The sequence below is a fragment of the Bos grunniens genome, chromosome 9, assembly GCF_055505025.1.
Source record: "Bos grunniens cultivar Pamir isolate PY7600 chromosome 9, Bosgru_T2T1.0, whole genome shotgun sequence".
NCBI lineage: Eukaryota > Metazoa > Chordata > Mammalia > Artiodactyla > Bovidae > Bos > Bos grunniens.
Genome location: NC_141173.1, coordinates 22,931,695 through 22,949,759, shown reverse-complemented (window position 1 = coordinate 22,949,759; position 18,065 = coordinate 22,931,695). Strand labels below are relative to the sequence as shown.

Sequence of the window (18,065 nt, the reverse complement as noted above, 5' to 3'; positions counted from 1 at the left end):
ATCTTTAAGAATTAGAGATCTAATTTGTAGTAAAAGAAGGAAGCAGAGGCATAGAATTACATTTAAAAAGTTGAATATTAAAAACATTTGACTTTGGGATATAGTTCATGTACAGTAATAGAGATCTAGCTTGTTTATACATGTGGATACTTACTTCCTGTAAAATTAATAACTTTAAAAATGACAGGACAAGCTCTGATAGTATCAGCTGATCAGTACAGTCTATATTTTGTGTACATAACTTGAGTGACCTTGGCAGATACCATTCTGTGCTTTAAGATTCTTAATTATGAGGAGATTGAGCTTTTCAAGATCAGTAGTATTAATTTTTCAAATGAAATCGTGCTTGGAATGCCTGTCTATGGTGTAGATGAAAAAAAGGTTTGCTGCTCTAGATAGAGCTGGATTGGAAAGCCCAGCGCCTGGTCTCTTGTCATTTTCAGTCCTCGAGCAGCAGCCCCTTGGCCATTTCTCGGGAGCACTAAGGCTGACAGAACGATGTGGAAGCTGCTGAATTCTGTGATGATTGTTCTGTCTCTGAGATTTTGTTTTACTTGAGTTGTGTAGACATCTTTTTTTGTTCCCCTTGAGAGTAAAGTTCGGATTTTTGTAGGGTGGTTTTCATTCTTATTGTAAATATTACTCTTAAGTCTGACATTCAAGTTTTAGCATTAAGAATTTGGTTTTCTTTAGCATATTGTATGCTAAACATTGTAGTATATGTTTGCTCCACATGAGTAACACTGAACATTACTTCTTAAGAGAAGTGTCTTTGAAACATTTTTAATGCTTCATGTTTGCTTGATATATTTTCTGAAAGATACACCATCATGGCTTTTATATATATATATCTTATACTATGGAAAAATGAACATTGGAGCATACTGAGAGCTCTTAGTTTTTGAGATAAGATCTGTTGATTTCATTTTTTGGTTGTTCAGATGCTATATTGCTTTCTATTCCACTGTAATTTGGTTTTATCTTAGGTATTTTGCTGGAGATCTGTCAACAGTTCTATGAAGCAGTGTCGATGGGCTTATCCACGCCAAGTCTTCATTTCTGATATTGCTTTAAGTAGAAATGAAATTCTTTTTGTCACACAAGATGGAGAGGGATTTAGAGGGAAATGGTTTGAAGAAAAAAGAAAGAGTTCTGAAAAGAAAGGTTAGTTCATATATGTAAATGGCATGTAAAAGTACCTTCTGGCTAATGTTTAATTTTGTACTTACTTATTATTAGGTTTAACTGACAAATGTTACTAGGTTTTACCTCTATATCTCTTCTTTTGATTTTTTGGTTTGTCTGTGTGCAGGTAAACAAAGGGAATTCAATCCATTTAAATCCTAAATTTTCAACCTTATATCTGTTAGTATGCCCTGAAATCATGGTACATTCCCATCAGTAACAGAGGCAGAGTATTGCTAATCTCTAGTCTTGGCTCTAGGGACAGGGCAGTATAAAATTAAAAACAAAAAACAACAAAAAACTTTGCAGGTGGATTTGAACAATCTTCCAAATTCCTTTTTACCCCCCTCTCCCCAAATTGAGAATTGAGTGGCTTATGCTTGGGGGGTGTTTTGGGGGGTTTTTGTTTTGTTTTGTTTTTTGAATATATAAAATGAAACTTTTATAAGGTATTTTAGGATTTAGAGGAAGATTACAGGAAGAATAAGGTTTTTATATTTATTGAGAATTTTAAAACTTACAGGTCGCTTTATTAAACAATTACTGAATAATTGGAGGCAAGTTTTATTCATTTCTTGATGAATATAAAGGAGAGCTTTAAGATGCTAGCATGGAAAATAGGAGTTATTCATTACATTATATAGTTCATTTTTGATTTTCTGACTATGAATTTACAAACTTGTGGATTGCTTAACATTGTTTTTTTTTTAAACTCTAGTAGTAGCTTTTTTCTTTCATCCATAGTTAGTAATCTGTTGATTTTTTTTTTTCCTTCCAGAAAAAGTAGAATTCATTCCTTCCACCCTAGCCCAAGTCACATCAAATGGTCACTGCAAAAAATGTTTCCTTTTTTCAACTCGTTTCTTTTTATTTATTCTCTTACCAGAGTGAGCTTTTAAGATCTGATCCCAATTTACCTGTGTTTAAAAACTTTTTGATGGTTTCCTCACTTCTTGAACATGGCCTACAAGGCTCCTGCTCTGACCCTTGTCTGCATCTCTGAATTCCTCTTGAGTTCTCTCCCTCTCATTACCACTCTCCAGACACTCTGACCTTCAGGTATTCAGTCTTGTCCAGTGTGGTTAGTCCCAGGGCCTTTTCTGATTTTCACATCTCAGCTTAATTTATGCTTCATCAGAGATGTTTTTACTAATTATTTAAACTTGGTTACCCTGTTTAACTTTTAATGTTCTCTTTGTATTTTTATCTTGTAGCTTATTTTTACTTGTTTTTATATATTTATCTTTGTGATTAATTTTTCTAATGTTGGTCTCCTATCATAAGATGGCAAGGACCATGATATATAGTCATTATATCCTCACAGTGAAATCAAGGTTTCTTTGTAATCATTAGCATTCAGCATATTTCCTTCCCTCATTAAGTCATCTATTGAGTGAACAAATCAGTTATTATATGCTAAAAGATACATAAAGAACATTTATAATTACTCAGGAAATTATAAACATATTCTTCAAAATTATAAAGCCACAAAGGAATGATTTTTGGATAGTTAATTGATTTGTAGTATTTATTTCTTTATAGATTACACAAGTCTGTAAACATTTAAGGTATATTTACTATGTGCTGGATATAGGGCTAGGTTTTAATGATACAAAAATATGTAAGATGGGCCCCTGTTCTCAGACAGTCATGAGTTTTTAGGGGCAATAGATACATTTACAAATATTTGCAGTTCATGGAGACAGATACTAATTTGCACATAATAAGTCTTTTAAGAACATAGAAATTGGAATAACTGAGTGTCAGGAAGATTAGTAAATCCCTGTGAATAAAAGAGAGTGAATTTGAGAGTAACCAGAGGCATTTTGACTTGTGTTGGAGTCCTTAGAATTGTGTCTTAGTCATAATTCGTGGTCTAAAACTGAATTCACGTTCTCATGCTTATGTGTCTGCTTTTCAGTGTTTTTTAAGTAAACGGCTATCTTTCACACCCCATTTTCTCTCACCCTCTATAGCCGATTGGTCACCAAGTTTTGTCACTTCCATCTCAAATATTTTTGAAATCTCCACTTTCTCTAGTTTCTTTGCTACAACCTCAGTCTTAACAGTGTTCATTCTTTTTCTGGACTCTTAGTTTTATCAGTGATCTCTTTGTCTTTATTTACTTTAAACATTTTTAATACTACAGGCAGAAACATTTACTTGCACACACATGCCATATTTTTCTTTCATATCCTTGATCTGACTTGTACTGATAAAATCATTTGTTTAACATCTGTCTTCTCTGCTTGATTGTGTACTCCAAGAGTGTAGAGGCATGCTATCTATCTTGTTCACTACAGTATTACTAGGGCTACACTGAAAAACACTATGTCACCATAGCACATGTGGTCATTCAGATATCTGCTGAATAAATGGAAGGAAGGAGGAGAAGAAGGGAGGAAGCAAATGACATTTTTAATGGAAGCTGAGGAATTTTTAAAGGTAGTATAGTCATTGTATTTGCCTTTTAGACAACTTTGGTTGCAGTGTGGAGGACAAAATCATGAGTAATTGAAAAAAAAAGAAAATTAAAAAAAAAATCATGAATAATTGAGAATTGACCCACCAAAATTTCTTCTGTCAGACAAATATGTATAGGGTGTAAATTATGTTGAAGAGAGAGAAGATGTAGTTCTTCAAAAGGACTTAACGCAGACAAAAGATTTCTCTGTTCTAATTGTTTTTCTATTCCATTTACTCCTAAATCGTTTTAACAGTTTTAATAAAGCCTTGATTAATGAAAGCTTATTTTTTTCTTTTTAGCAGAGATTTTATCAAACCTTCATAATTCCTCACCAGATGTGTCTTGTGTCTCTGATATAAATAGTGTATATGAAAGAATTCGACTTGAGAAACTTACTTTTGCCCATAGAGCTGTTAGTGTCAGCACAGATCCAAGTGGATGCAACTTTGCAGTCTTGCAGTCAGATCCTAAAACAAGGTAAATGTACACTTGTCTATATTAAATTTCATTTTTAGAAGGAACAGTCATTGGGTTTTCTTTTGTTTTCATTAGCTCCTGGTACAAATTTAATTGAATAGCTGTTGTCAAGTCTTGTAGAGACTTCAGACATATAATCCTATTACTAGGTTAACTCAAAGGTGGAATTTGTTATATTGGAAGTTATGAGTGTTTGTTGTAGCTTGTAAATGGATATTTATTGAAAATATTGAAGGTAGTATGTACATAGCACACAGAATTTATTCATGTCTTTGGTACTTCATGATGTCCTGTAGGTTCTCAGATTTTGAGAAATATAAATATTTGTTACATAGATTACAAAAATTTCTGACCATTGAGTACAGTGGGAAATGATAGACGAGTAGTGTAGAGTCATGTGGAGGGCATTGTGAATCTCAGTGCACATCTTCTGTCACATTAGTACAGAGATGACAGGTTTAAGATAAATATCAAGGGTCTTACTGAAGAGGGTAAAAAGTCCTAGAGACAGGATTCCTCCTGGTTTGCCCAGGTCTGTCCCACCTTGAGCACTGAAACTTTCCTCTCCTGGGAAACTGCTCAGTCCCAGGCAGACCAGGGGAGTTGGTCACCCTACCGAGAAGAGTGAAACGTACATTGGGAAGGTATGATTGCGTGCTTACAGTTCTGAAAGAACCAGGGGTATGGACTGATGTATGTGTGTATATTTATCTTTATTTCCTTGAGTTGCTAACTTATTCTGGGATCTGGGACCTAAAGTATTTATTTGCTGTTCTGTATATATTCTCCACTTGTGACATGAAAGAATATAAAACAGGAAAAGGTTGAACACTGTACTGTACTCTTTTTGAATGTTTTTAGTAATACTTTTAAAAATACATTTAAAAAATTTCTCCAAAAGTCATTCCAATTTATGTTCTAGTGTTTCCCTATAGAAACAGAAAACTCTCCTTTCAAAGGAAAACTTAATTCTTATCATGTTAGTTGAGGGGAAATAAAATACATAAAGGAACAGAAAATATTTAAAGGGTATCTAAAATTATTCTTATTGGAATAAGATGCAATATTCTTATTGGAAATGTCAAATGAAAGATTTTCTAAGTTTAATAAGTAAAAATGAAATTATACTTTAAGGAGAATTGCCTAGGGATGCTCTTGGTTTTTTGTGTTTTCTTTTTTTTTTCATTATTTTGAAGGTAAAAATAATTTTTGTTTCATTTCTAGCCTTTATGAAATTCCAACTGTGTCCTCCTCATCCTTTTTTGAGGAGTTTGGCAAGCTGTTGAGGGAAACGGATGAAATGGACAACATCCATGATGTGACATTTCAAGTTGGCAGTAGACTCTTCCCTGCACATAAATATATTTTGGCAGTGCGTTCTGACTTTTTCCAGAAATTGTTTCTTTCGGATGGTACCGCATTAGACTTCACAGATGTTTACCGGAAAGATGAAGATTCTACAGGCTGCCATCTCTTTGTGGTAGAGAAGGTTCATCCTGACCTGTTTGAATACCTTTTGCAGTTTATATACACAGATACTTGTGACTTTTTAACTCATGGCTTCAAACCAAGACTAAATTTAAACAGAAAACCAGAAGGATATCCAGGCACTCCAAACTGTCATTTGAATAAAATGAATTCCCATGAAGATAATCAGAAGTCAGCATTTGAAGCTTACAAAAGTAATCAAGCTCATGCAATTAGTGAAAAGCAGAAGAGTAAATCCAAATCTTCCAAAAAAGTAAAAAGTGTTGGGGAAGATGATCCTGTAAAAATGTTGCAAAATGTCGCAAAGAAATTTGGTTTCAGTAATTTAAGTAGTAGGTATGACTCCTCCTTAGTATCTATTCATGTACCTCATTATGCCTTCCTTTTAGAAATTCTGCTTCTTTTTTTTTTTTTTTTCCCTGCTCAGCTTTGCTTTGCTCCTGCTGCTGATCTTGGTCCTTCTCTTCCCCTCCCTACCCATCTCCATCCCCTCCTCCATCCTCTCCTCATCTTCCTTTTCTTTTCTCTCTCCTTCACTTTCCCTCTCTCTCTCCTTTTCTCTCCCCCTTCCCTTTCTGTTTGGATCTGTTTCTTTCTTTTCAGGGACCTGTTTCTCTGTTTTCTACTAAAGCTATCTCTAGGATTCCCTGGATTAAAACATTAAAGGATAGAAAGGCTGTTCATGGATTTGAACTCTCATGGTGTCTCTGTAACAGGGATCTGGAGTGGCAGGCAGTGTGGTATTCTAGAAAGAGTACTGTCTTTGGAGTTAGACCTATATGTGCCTCTTAGCTCCACTGTAACCAGCCTAGGGCAAATTTCTTACTTCTTGAACCTCAGTTTCTCAGTAAATAAAATGAGAGGGATAATATTTACCTTATGTTATTGGTGTAGTTTGGTCATAAAGCATGTGTACAATGCCTGACAATATTTGTCATATTAACAAACCAGATTTTTTGGAGTTCTCTATTTTTAAGGTATTTATGTTGCCTGTGGCAGTATAACCTTAGTTGCGGGGCAGGAGCCAAGGGAGGAGAGTTTATCATGTTTTCTAATTGAAACCATGAAGGGTTTTGTGTTGTAGCTTTCACTTGTTTTTTTTTGTCAGTAATGATGTTTAACACATTTTAAATACTAAGTAAAATTGAAGGACACTATATGACTGCTTTATCACAGAGTAGGGGTTTGCTGAGATACTCTTCTAGGTGATACAAATTATATAATTATGTTTAGATGTGGGCTCATTTGTTGGATTTTTGTTGTTTTGGTAGGGGAATATAGTCACCAATTGTTACTTTTTATCCTTGATAGGTTAGATGGAGTCAGATATGAAAATGAAGAAATTAGTATCATTGCCAAGAAAACTGGTAGTAAACCAAAGCTAAATCAGAAAAAATGGTAAGTTAGGAAATGAAGATAAACTTTTCATCTCTAGATTTTGGGGCCCTAACTGGAAATAGAGCTCTCTTTATTTATACATGTATGCAGCAAAATGTGTATGTGGATACCCTGTTACCTTTATTAATCTTTTTCATGTCTGGAAATGCTGGAGAATTATTGAGGCAAATGGATAAAATGTTAACTGCTCAGTAAGACATAGAGTTCATTTTTTTTTTTTCTGATTACTCTCTAATAAAGAATTAAAAAAAAATTTCCTAAATTTTGTATTTTTTTAATAAATAGGTAATGATGTTAACCCAGAAACCAAAATAATTATGCCTCTTCTCTTCATCATTATGAAGATTATTTCCTTTAGTATAATTTTGTTCCGTAATAAGTATATTATTCTAAATATGTTTATTATTAAAAGTTTTTATTTTTAGGTATTTGTCTCTTGTAGGTAGAAAATTTTAGAGAAAAACCTGGTTGTATATAGACTATGCTTAGCACAAAATAGGTTGTACAAATAAGTGAATTAATGACCTTTGACTGTCATGCCCGTTAGTGTCATATTAATCAGCACCTGGCCTGTATTGAAAAAGGAAAATTAGAAGGAAGACTTTTTTGAATATTTGTCTGTACACAGTTCCTTTTACAAATACTATCTTCGTTATAAGGCCTTATTTTTTTCCCTAAAGTGGAAGGAGATAAAATATTTTATTTGTATGTATACCCTCAAGTTGTTTGTTATATGCCACCTTTAATTAGGAGAAAATCAAAAGTTAAGACAAATCCTAAAATTGCTTTTGCTTCAATTAAACTTTTTTTTTCCAGTTCATTTTTATGTGATGTGACCATGAAATCAGTGGATGGAAAGGAATTTCCTTGTCATAAATGTGTTCTTTGTGCTAGACTTGGTAGGTGTACTTTTTGTTGGTTGCAGATTTATTTGTTTTGGTATTGTTGCCTATTCTTAATTGAATTTTTTTTTTCTTTCAGAATATTTTCATAGTATGCTGAGTAGCTCATGGATTGAGGTAAGATTTAAGTAGAAACCACATAGGCTGCTAATTATGCTTTATATTTTTGGGAAATTATATACTAAAGAAATTTTAAAATATTTTTAACTCAGTTTTTCTTTTGTATTGACTTTATTTATGCTTAAACTGGCTGGAAAATAGCAGTGTTTTGAAATTAAAGTTGTTGCAAAATAATTACTTAAATGAATTCTCCATTATTGTTTGGAGTTATATTTGCAATACCAGTTTGTTTCTTTTTTCTCAGATTTTCTTGATTCTTTTTCATGTTACAAGGCATTTTAAAATTAAATATATCTCATTTTAGCTTTGTGTTTTAACATTATATTTTTTTGCATTTGATGTGATTCCTGTTGAAAGTTTTTCATAGTGATCACCTCAATCAGATTGTAGTGTTATTTTGTAGTTGAAAATTAATTGTTTTACTTTTATTTAGGCTTCCAGTTGTGCAGCTCTGGAAATGCCAATACATTCTGACATACTGAAAGTTATTTTGGACTACCTCTATACTGATGAAGCTGTTGTGATAAAAGGTATTAATAAAAGTTAGGACATTTTAGATATTTAAGATACAGTTTAAAAATGATAAAATTACACAAATCTTATTTTCTGCTTTAATTGAATTAATCGACAAAGGCTTAAATTTAGAATAAGCTATACAGATGATTACTAACAGTGAAGGAATGGAATAGAAAATTTTCATTACCTACATGGAAATGAACTCTATAAGAACTGTTAATAATGGTTGAGATTAGATTTAACATTTTCATACCCAGCTACTTTTACATGATTGAGATGAAAAATTGACAACAGAGAGTATATATAGTCTTGATAGATAGTCTACAAAAGTTCTTTCTTGTCTGTTTTTCCCCTCATGTGAATGTGTCTGAAGTATAGACTAATAATTGAACTGAAATTTATAAAGAGATGCATTTATATACTTTGTCAGGAACACACCCGTGTTTTATTTACCAGGTGTCTTTAGTCATAGGAGTGATACACTATGTGTTCTGTTTTTTGTATATACCAAGTTTTCTTAATCAGTTTGTTGATGGACATTTAGGTATTTCTGTACTTTAACTATTGTGAATAATTTTGCAGTGAACATGGGAATGCAGGTGTATCTTCAAAATCCAGATTTCAGTTCCTTTGGCTAAATACTCAAGATTGGGATTACTATATCATATGATAATTCTAGTTTTAATTTTTTGAGAAACTTCCATACTCTTTACATAGTGGCTTTACCAGTTTACACTCCTTTCAACAGAGCACAAGAGTATCCTTTTCTCCATATCTTCACTTGTTACCTTGGTTTTGTTTTTGATAATAGCCTTCCTAACAGGTATAAGGTGACATCTTGTGGTTTTGATTTGCATTTCTCTGATAAAAAGTGATATTGAGCACCTTTTCATTTACCTTTTGGCCATTTGTATGTCTTCCGTGGACAAATGTCTAAGATCTTTTGCCCATTAAAAATAAAGTTTTTATTTTATATTGTACTATCGTTGATTTATAATGTTGTATTAGTGTCAGGTATACAGCAAACTGAATCAATTATGCATATATATGCATCCTTTTTCAAATTCTTTTCCCATTTAGGTTATTACAGAATATTGAGCAAGATTCCCTGTGCTATACAGTAGGTTCTTGTTGGTTATCTATTTTGAATATGGTAGTATGTATATGTCAATCCCAAACTCCCAATTTATCCTTCACCCCAGTTTTTCCCCTTTGGTAACCAGAAGTTTGTCTTCTAGGTCTGTAGTTTTGTTTTGTTTTGTTTTTGCTATTGAATTTATATGAGTTCCTTATATATTTTGGACATTAATCTCTCATGCTTTGCAGTTGTTTTCTCCCATTCCAAGGCTGCCTTTTCTGTTGACTCTTTGGTGTGATTTTTGGTTTCATGGAACACCACTTGTTTATTTTCGCTTTTGTTACATGTGGTTTTGGTGTTACATCTAAAAAATCATTGCCAAGGCCAGTGTCTAGGAGCTTTTCCTGTTTCTTCTTCTAGGAGTTTTTTGGTTTCAGGTCTTAGATTTAAATCTTTAATCCATTTTGAGTTGATTTTTGTCCAGTTTCATTATTTTGCATGTGGATATTAGTTTTTCTCATATCCTTAACTGAAGAGACTGTCTTTCCCTGTTTTGTATTCTTGACGTTCTTGTCAGAGGTTAATTGGCTGTATACATGAAGGTTTATTTCTGGCCTATTTTGTCTCATTGGTCTACGTGTCTCTTTTTATGCCAGGGTGTTCCTGTATTGATTACTCTAGCTTTGTAATAGGACTCAGAATTTCTGTAATAGAAATCATAAAATATGACAACTCCAGTTTTGTTGAATTTTTTCATATTGCTTTGGCCATTTATGGTCTTCTGTGGTTCCATGTAAATTTTAGGATTACCTTTTCTGTTTCTATGAAAGGTACCATTGGAACTTTTATAGGATTTCATTGAATATGTAGATTGCTTTGGGTAGAATGGGCATTTTAACAATATCAGTTCTTCTAGCCCATGAACATGAAATATCTTTCCATTTATTTGTATCTTCTTTAATTTGTTTTTTCAATGTTTTGTAGTTTTCAGTATGCAGATCTTTCATTTCCTTGGTTAAATTTATTCCTAAGTCTTTTATTCTTTTTTGATGTGATTGTAAAGTGGATTGATTCTGTAATTTCTCTTTCTCTTAGCTCAATGTTAGTGTATAGAAATGCAACAGGTTTTTGTATATTGATTTTTTTACCCTGCAACTTTATTCATTTATTATTTCTAGTAGTAAAAAATGCCACCAAAATACTATTAGAAATAATAAATGAACAAATTTACAGGGTTAAAAACAAATATACAAAAACCTGTTGCATTTCTAATTTGTTGTCAGTTTTTATTATGAATGTATACTGACTTGCAAAGAGTCGGACACGATTGAGCAACTGAACTGATGTTGAATTTTGTCATGTGCATTTTCTGCAACTATTGAGATGATCATATGATTTTTAACCTCTATTCTGTTAATGTTGTGTATCATCTTTATTGATTTGCACATTTTGAACTATCCGTGCATCACAGGTATAAATCCCACTTGATCATGGTGTATGGTCCTTTTAATATGCTGTTTAATTATGTTTATTGGTACTTTATTGAGGGTTTTTATATATACACTCATCAGGGGTATTGTTCTGTAATTTTCTTGTAGTGAACTTGTCTGTCTTTGGTAGCAGGATAAGGTTGGCCTCATAAAGTGAGTTTGCAAGTTTCCCCCCCTTTGGTTTTTGGGATTAGTTTAAGAGGGATTTGTGTGTTAATTTTTCTTTAAATATTTGGTAGAATTCACTGATGACGCATTCTGTTTTTGAACTTTCTGATTGCTGATTCATTCTCCTTATTCTGTTATTAGTCTGTTCAGATTTTCTATTTTATTATTCAGTTTTGCTGTGTTTCATGTTTCTAGGAACTGATCCATTTCTTCTAGGTTGTCCAGTTCATTAGCATATAGTTATCCATTATAGTCTCTTATGAGCCTTTATATTTCTGTGATATCATTGGTAATGTTTCCTCTTTCATTTGCAATTTTGAGTTTTTTTTTTTAGTCTACTTAAAGGTGTGTTAATTTTCTCTTTTCAAGTAAACAACTCTTTGTTGGTCTTTTCTCTTGTTTTTCTAGTGTCTGAATCATTGGTTTCTGCTCTATCTTTAGTATTTCCTTCCTTCTGCCAAGTTTGGGCTTTTTTATTCTTTTTATAGTTCTTTGTTGTGTAAAAACCTTCAAAGGTTGTTCTTTTGAGATCTTTTTTTTAGGGCATTTAGCAGTATAACCATCTTTCTTAGAAATTCTTTTGTCCTTTAAATTTTGATATGTTGTGTTTCCCATTTTCCTTTGACTCAAGGTATTTTCTTTGCTTTCTCTTTCTTCTTTGACTTCCTGATTATTCAAGACCATTTGTGAATTTTCCAGTTTCTTTCCTATTTTTCTAATTTTATGCCCTTGTAGTTGGAGATGATACTTAATATGATTACAGTCTTAAATTGTTGTTTTGTGGGTCTGCACATGGTCTCTCCTGCAGGGTGTTCTGTGCACACTTGAGAAGAATGTCTGTTTTGCTGCTGTTGGATGGAGTGTTATATATATGTCTGTTAGGGTGATTTGGTCTATAGTGTTGGTCATATCTGCTGTTTCTTTATTAATTTTGTCTGGGTTATTTATTCATATTGAATGTAGAGTATTGAAGTCCTCTATTATTTTAAAAAATATTTATTTACTTATTTATTTTTGGCTATGCTGGGTCTTTGTTGCTGCACATGGGCTTTATGTAGTTGTGGTGAATGGGGATTACTCTAGTTGCAGGGCGTGGGCTTCTCATTACAGTGGCTCCTCTTGTTGCAGAGCACAGGCTCTCGGAGCATGGGCTCAGCAGTTGTGGCTTGTGGGCTCTTGAGTGCAGGCTCAGTAGTTCTGGTACATGGGCTTAGCTGCCCTGCAGCATGTGGGACCTTACCAGACCAAGGATCAAACCTGTGTTCCGTGCATTGGGAGGCATATTCTTAACCACTGGACTACCAGGGATGCCCAAAGTCCTTTCTGTTATTGTATTCATGTCCATTTCTGCCTTCAGCTTTTAATATTTCCTTTATATAAGTGCTCCAATGTATCTAATATAGTTTTTTCTTTGTTGTTACAATGAGGCTTACATGTAATGCAATCATGGAACTGGAAGTGTTAGTGGCTCAGTCATGTCTGACTTTCTGATTCCATGGACTGTAGCCCACCAGGCTCCTCTGTCCATGGGATTCTCCAGGCAAGAATACTGGAGTGAGTTGCCATATTCCCTTCTCCAGGGGGATCTTCCCAACCCAGGGATCAAACCCAGGTCTTCTGCATTGCAGGCAGATTCTTTATCATATGAGTCACCAGGGAAGCCCTAATGTAATTATAACAATCACAACTTTTTTCTGTATTTCTTTTAATTGATGTATGGTTGATTTACAATATTAGTTTCAGGTGTACAGCATTGTGGCTCAATATTTTTATTGATTATGCTTCATGTAAAGTTGTTAAAAAAACAATGTCTTTATTTTTCTGTACTATACAATATATCCTGTTGCCTTCTCATTTTATACATAGTAGTTTTTAACTCTTAATCCCATAACGTTATCTTGCCTCTCCCCTTTCCCTCTCCCCAATGGTAACTACTGCTTTGTTCTCATTATCTGTTTTTGTCTTTTTTATTTACATTTGTGTTCTTTAAATTCCATGATTCCACATAGAAGTGATAACATGAAGTATTTGTCTCTCTGACTTATTTCATTAAGCATCAGAGAAGGCAATGGCAACCCACTCCAGTACTCTTGCCTGACAAATCCCATGGGTGGAGGAGCCTGGTAGGCTACAGTCCATGGGATCACTAAGAGGCAGACATAACTGAGCAACTTCACTTTCAGTTTTCACTTTCATGCCTTGGAGAAGGAAATGGCAACCCACTTCAGTGTTCTCGCCTGGAGAATCCCAGGGACGGTGGAGCCTGGTGGGCTGCCATCTATGGGGTTGCACAGAGTCAGACACGACTGAGGTGACTTAGCAGCAGCAGCAGCATTAAACATAATAGCCTCTAGGTTCATTATTGAAAATGACAGAATTTCATTCTTTTTTATGGCCAAGTAGTATTACACTGTATGTCACACACACACACACACACACACACACACACACACACACACATACATGTATGTATACATACCATATAAACACCACATCTCCTTTATCCATTCATTGGTTGATGGTTTTTTGGGTTGTTCCCTTTCTTGGAAGGGGACGACAGAGGTGAAATGGATGGATGGCATCACCAACTCAGTGGACGTGAGCTTGATCAAACTCTGGGAGATGGTGAAGTACAGGAAAGCCTGGTGTGCTGCAGTGCCTGGGATTGCAAAGAGTTAGGCACAACTTAGTGACTGAACTACACCTATCTTGGCTGTCATTTACTGCTTAATTTTGCATTCAGATTTTCTTCACTCTTAGTTTCCTCCCCCTCTGATATTATTTCTTTTTTTCCAGGTTACCACTGATTTTATTTTTTTTTTTATATACCACTAAAGCATTTATTTGTTGAATTACTGGAATATACTTGATTTACAATGTTGTGTTAGTTTGAATCAGTTATACATATACATGTATCCACCCTTTTTTAGATTCTTTTCCCATGTAGGCCATTACAGAGTATTGAGTAAAGTTCCCTGTATTAATAGGAGGTCCTTATTAGTTATCCATTTTATATATAGTAGTGTATGTATGTCAATTCATATCTTCCAGTTCCATTATTTCTTCAAATATTTTGTCCTTTCTTATTTGCTTCTGTGAGTCCCCTATGTATCTTTTTATAGTATTCCAGAAATCCCGTATGCTGTTTATTTTTATTCAGTTTTTTTTTTTTTTTCCTGTTCTTCATATTGGATCATCTCTGTTAACCTATAGTTTCTGTCTTTATTGATAGTCTTCATTTCTTGAGATGTTATTCTCATACTTTCTTTTAAATTTTTAGACATGATTTTTTAAATTTGTTTTTGGACATATTTAAAATAATTGATTTAAACTCTTTGTAATAGTTCAGGATCTTGGCATTCTTAGGGACATTCTCTTGACTTTTTTTGTTTTTTTGCCTATAGGCCACACTTCACGTTTCTCTTTTCATCTTTCATAATTGCTGGATCTTAGTTCCCTGACCAGGGCTTGGCAGTGCAATTGCACTAACCACTGAGCAATCAGGGAATTCCCATAATGTAGCAACTCTTGAAATCAGATTCTCTTTCTTCAGGGGTTATTTATTTTATTTATTTATTTTTTCCTGTTTATTTAGTGACTTTTTGAAGCTAATTCTGTCAGATGGATATTCTTTGTCATATGTGACCATGGAGGTCTCTGCTTATTCAGCTAATAGACAGAATTTTCCTTAAATGTCTAAACCAGTAAATTTCCCAGCCTATGCCTTGGAGTTCTTTGTGTGTGTTGTGGCATGGCTTCAACTCTTAGGCAGGCAGCCTACAATTCTGCCTTAGCTTTTATTTCCTGCTTTTGCAGAATCTGAAGTTCAGACAGAGGTAAGAGTTTGGGGCCTTCCTAAGTGTTTTCTGGGCATGTCCACAGTCCTCCACGTTTGTATGGCCTTCTAGATTCACAGGAATATGTTAAAACTTTTGAAAGCCCCTTATGGACACTTGTATTAGTCAGCTTAGACTGCTATAACAAAATAACAGACTGAAATTTATTATTCATAGGTCTGGAGGCTAGAAGTCTCAGACCAAGGTCTGGCAGGATTCTCTTCCTGTCTTATACACAGGTTATGTGTATTACCTTGCTATTATGTCCTTACTTGTGTTGTGTAACAAGCCTCTTGTTATGTCCTTACTTGGCTTTTCCTCAGTGCTTGTGAGTGTATTTGGAGAAAGAGTGAGAGAGCACACACACGTGGAACAGCTTGTTGGGGAAGTATGGATAGATCTCTGTCTCATAGAAAGAGACTAATCTTGTCAGAGCAGGGCCCTACCCTTACGACTGCACCATGTGAATTTTCAGGGGACACAAACACTCAGTCTTGACAACATCTTTTCCCTGAGCTATTCTTTTTAAGTTTTGACCTGCCTCTTGTTTGCTCTGCCCCTTATCATTGTCTTGGACAGCTTCAGTGTTAAACAATTGCTATTTGTTTTTAATAAATACCCTTTTCTGAGGCTGTTCACACTGGGTAAGCTTTGAGTCAGGTCAAATAAACCCCTACTAGTGGGGTTCCAGGAAACTGCCAGATGGGTTAAATAATAAGTTATTTGATAATGTTGCCCCACAACTGTTCTGTCACCTCCAGTGTCTGTACCTGCTTATTTCAGCCCATGGTTGCAGGAGTGATGGCTTTCAGGACTACTGTTGAGAATGGAGGAGAGTAGAATCTATGTAGGAGGAGCCAGGGTGTCCCAAAGCTCACTGTTGTTAGCAAGATTCAGCCAAGTTTTTGGAGTCAGTGCTCCCTGATTATTGTGAGCCTTTGGCTAATTTCTAGAAATTCTGAAAGAGTTGATTTTTGATCATCTTTTTGTAATAATTCTCATTGCTTTGGTAGAAGAGAAGAATTTTTGAAGTAGTCTTTAGTCTGCCATTTACAGTGACTTCACCTCTCATTTAATGTTTTTTCTACTTTAATTTTTTTTCTTTTTAACCATTTTTCTCTTCCTATGGTGGTGTTTTTTTTTTTTTTTTCCTATTTATATTGCTATTCTGGCAGTGACTCGGGGGCATTGCTTAAGGTCATTAATAGTACACTGGACCAAGGTTATGTTAAATTAAGGAACTTCTCTATAGTTTACAAGTACTCTTAGATGACCAGATCCATTTTAAATAAACCTAGGAGCTTTATTCACCTCCGTCGTCCCTCACTGTGTGTGTGTGTGTGTTTTAACATATACCTGTATATTATCTTTGATGATGAGAATTGACTTTCCCCCCTATTAGTGTAACAATAATGAGAGATTTTAAATAAGGCAGGCATTCTAGCCCTTTAAGACGAAAAGAGATCTACTCAAGTTGCCCATTTTATGGTCTTAATGTAAACCAGGGCATTTTGGTGTTTTTTTTTTTTTAAACAGTTTTCTACCTATGAGATAGAAATATTTTGATGTTATTACTGTTTATCATATTTACAATTTCAACATTTAGAAACTAATCATCTTAACTCTCTTTTGAAGTGTTTTGTAGTATCTTAATTACTTGGACTTTTTTCCCAGGTATAATGTTTACAGAATAGTATGAGTGACACTTTTTTATTTTTTTCTAGAATCTCAAAACGTGGATTTTGTTTGTAGTGTTCTTGTGGTGGCTGATCAGCTTCTCATATCTCGATTGAAAGAAATTTGTGAAGTAGCATTAACTGAAAAACGTAAGTAATTTTGAATTAGAATCATAGTGTTTTCTCAGGTTAATTCAGGATTTACGGTATTTTATTGACTTTATGATGCAATTTAAGTAAAATGCCTGTTTTTATATCATGAAAAATGTCAAGACAGTTAAAATTATTTCTTGTCATCATTTGTAAGCACATCAGAGATGTTAATATGTGAATACATGTAAATCTTATAATTGAAATATGTTAATTTTTTGAAATATCATAAAACTTGAATAATAAAGATGGCATGAAATTATTTTGCAATCTGAAGGATGGGAGTTTGAAAGTGGAAATTCTATGCACTTGCCCTGGTCTGTAAGTCTACACTTAACTACCCTGTTATTTGCTGCAATTTTTTTTTTTCAATTTTTTTTTTTTTTGAGCCACATTGTGCAGCTTACGGGATCTTATTTCCCCATCAGGGATGAACTTGCGTCCTTGGCTGTGCAAGTACAGAGTCCAAGCCCATGGACTGCCAGAGAATTGTATTTGTTGGAATTTTTATGTAACCATCCCATCAATGTATTTGATCAAAAGTATCTCTTTTTCTGAAGCTCTTAATTCTCTCTCTGCTTATTTCAGTTATTTGCAGGACTGTCATTCTAACACTAAACTTTGAAAGCCAAAGTTATTTTTTTATTATTTTGTGCCTTACATTCAAATTGCAGCTGTCAAAACTGATCAGTCTCTTAACTATGTTAATCACATTTCCCCTACCTTTTTATTCCCACTGTCACTGTGCTAGTTGAGGTCACTGTTACTTGTCCCTTCTGTGTAGTGTCATAGTAGTCTTTTAAGTCCTCTTTCTCTCTTCTGACTTTTCTTTCTTTAATCTTCCTATAGGAAGTGGTTAGTGTCTTCTCCTATTCATATGTTTTTAATTGCTTCCTCTGAGATAATGGTTAAATTTCCTTAGCCTGATACAAAAGTTTCTTGGCTTTCTAATCTTATTCTTGTTCTCCTTCTTTGCCTCTTAAGAAAGTGTGATTTTTCTGATTTGTACTTGCTAATAGTTAATCTTAGTTCAGGTATCTTATTTACTCACTTAAGCTCTGTGGAGTATCTTCTTCTTGGTTATCAAAAAGAGAGCAACAGCTATGATCTTAAA

The 18,065-nt window shown here is 34.1% G+C and overlaps 1 protein-coding gene across 7 annotated transcripts in view; it reads left to right on the top strand.

The window, feature by feature from the left end:
- IBTK (inhibitor of Bruton tyrosine kinase) overlaps positions 1-18,065 on the top strand; it is a 94,301-nt gene that overhangs the window by 33,241 nt on the left and 42,995 nt on the right. For 4 of the 7 annotated variants that reach the window (XR_015132646.1, XM_086316927.1, XM_086316925.1 and 1 more), the window contains exons 10-17: positions 987-1,164; positions 3,952-4,129; positions 5,354-5,953; positions 6,929-7,015; positions 7,832-7,914; positions 7,997-8,034; positions 8,471-8,567; positions 16,850-16,951. Coding sequence is in view for 5 of the 7 variants with exons in the window: in XM_086316927.1 (XP_086173053.1) it covers positions 987-1,164; positions 3,952-4,129; positions 5,354-5,953; positions 6,929-7,015; positions 7,832-7,914; positions 7,997-8,034; positions 8,471-8,567; positions 16,850-16,951 (1,363 nt within the window). In the remaining 2 variants the exon portion in view is untranslated. The remainder of the gene's footprint in view (positions 1-986; positions 1,165-3,951; positions 4,130-5,353; positions 5,954-6,928; positions 7,016-7,831; positions 7,915-7,996; positions 8,035-8,470; positions 8,568-16,849; positions 16,952-18,065) is intronic. The other 3 variants (XR_015132647.1, XM_086316928.1, XM_086316926.1) reach the window with 1 other exon arrangement.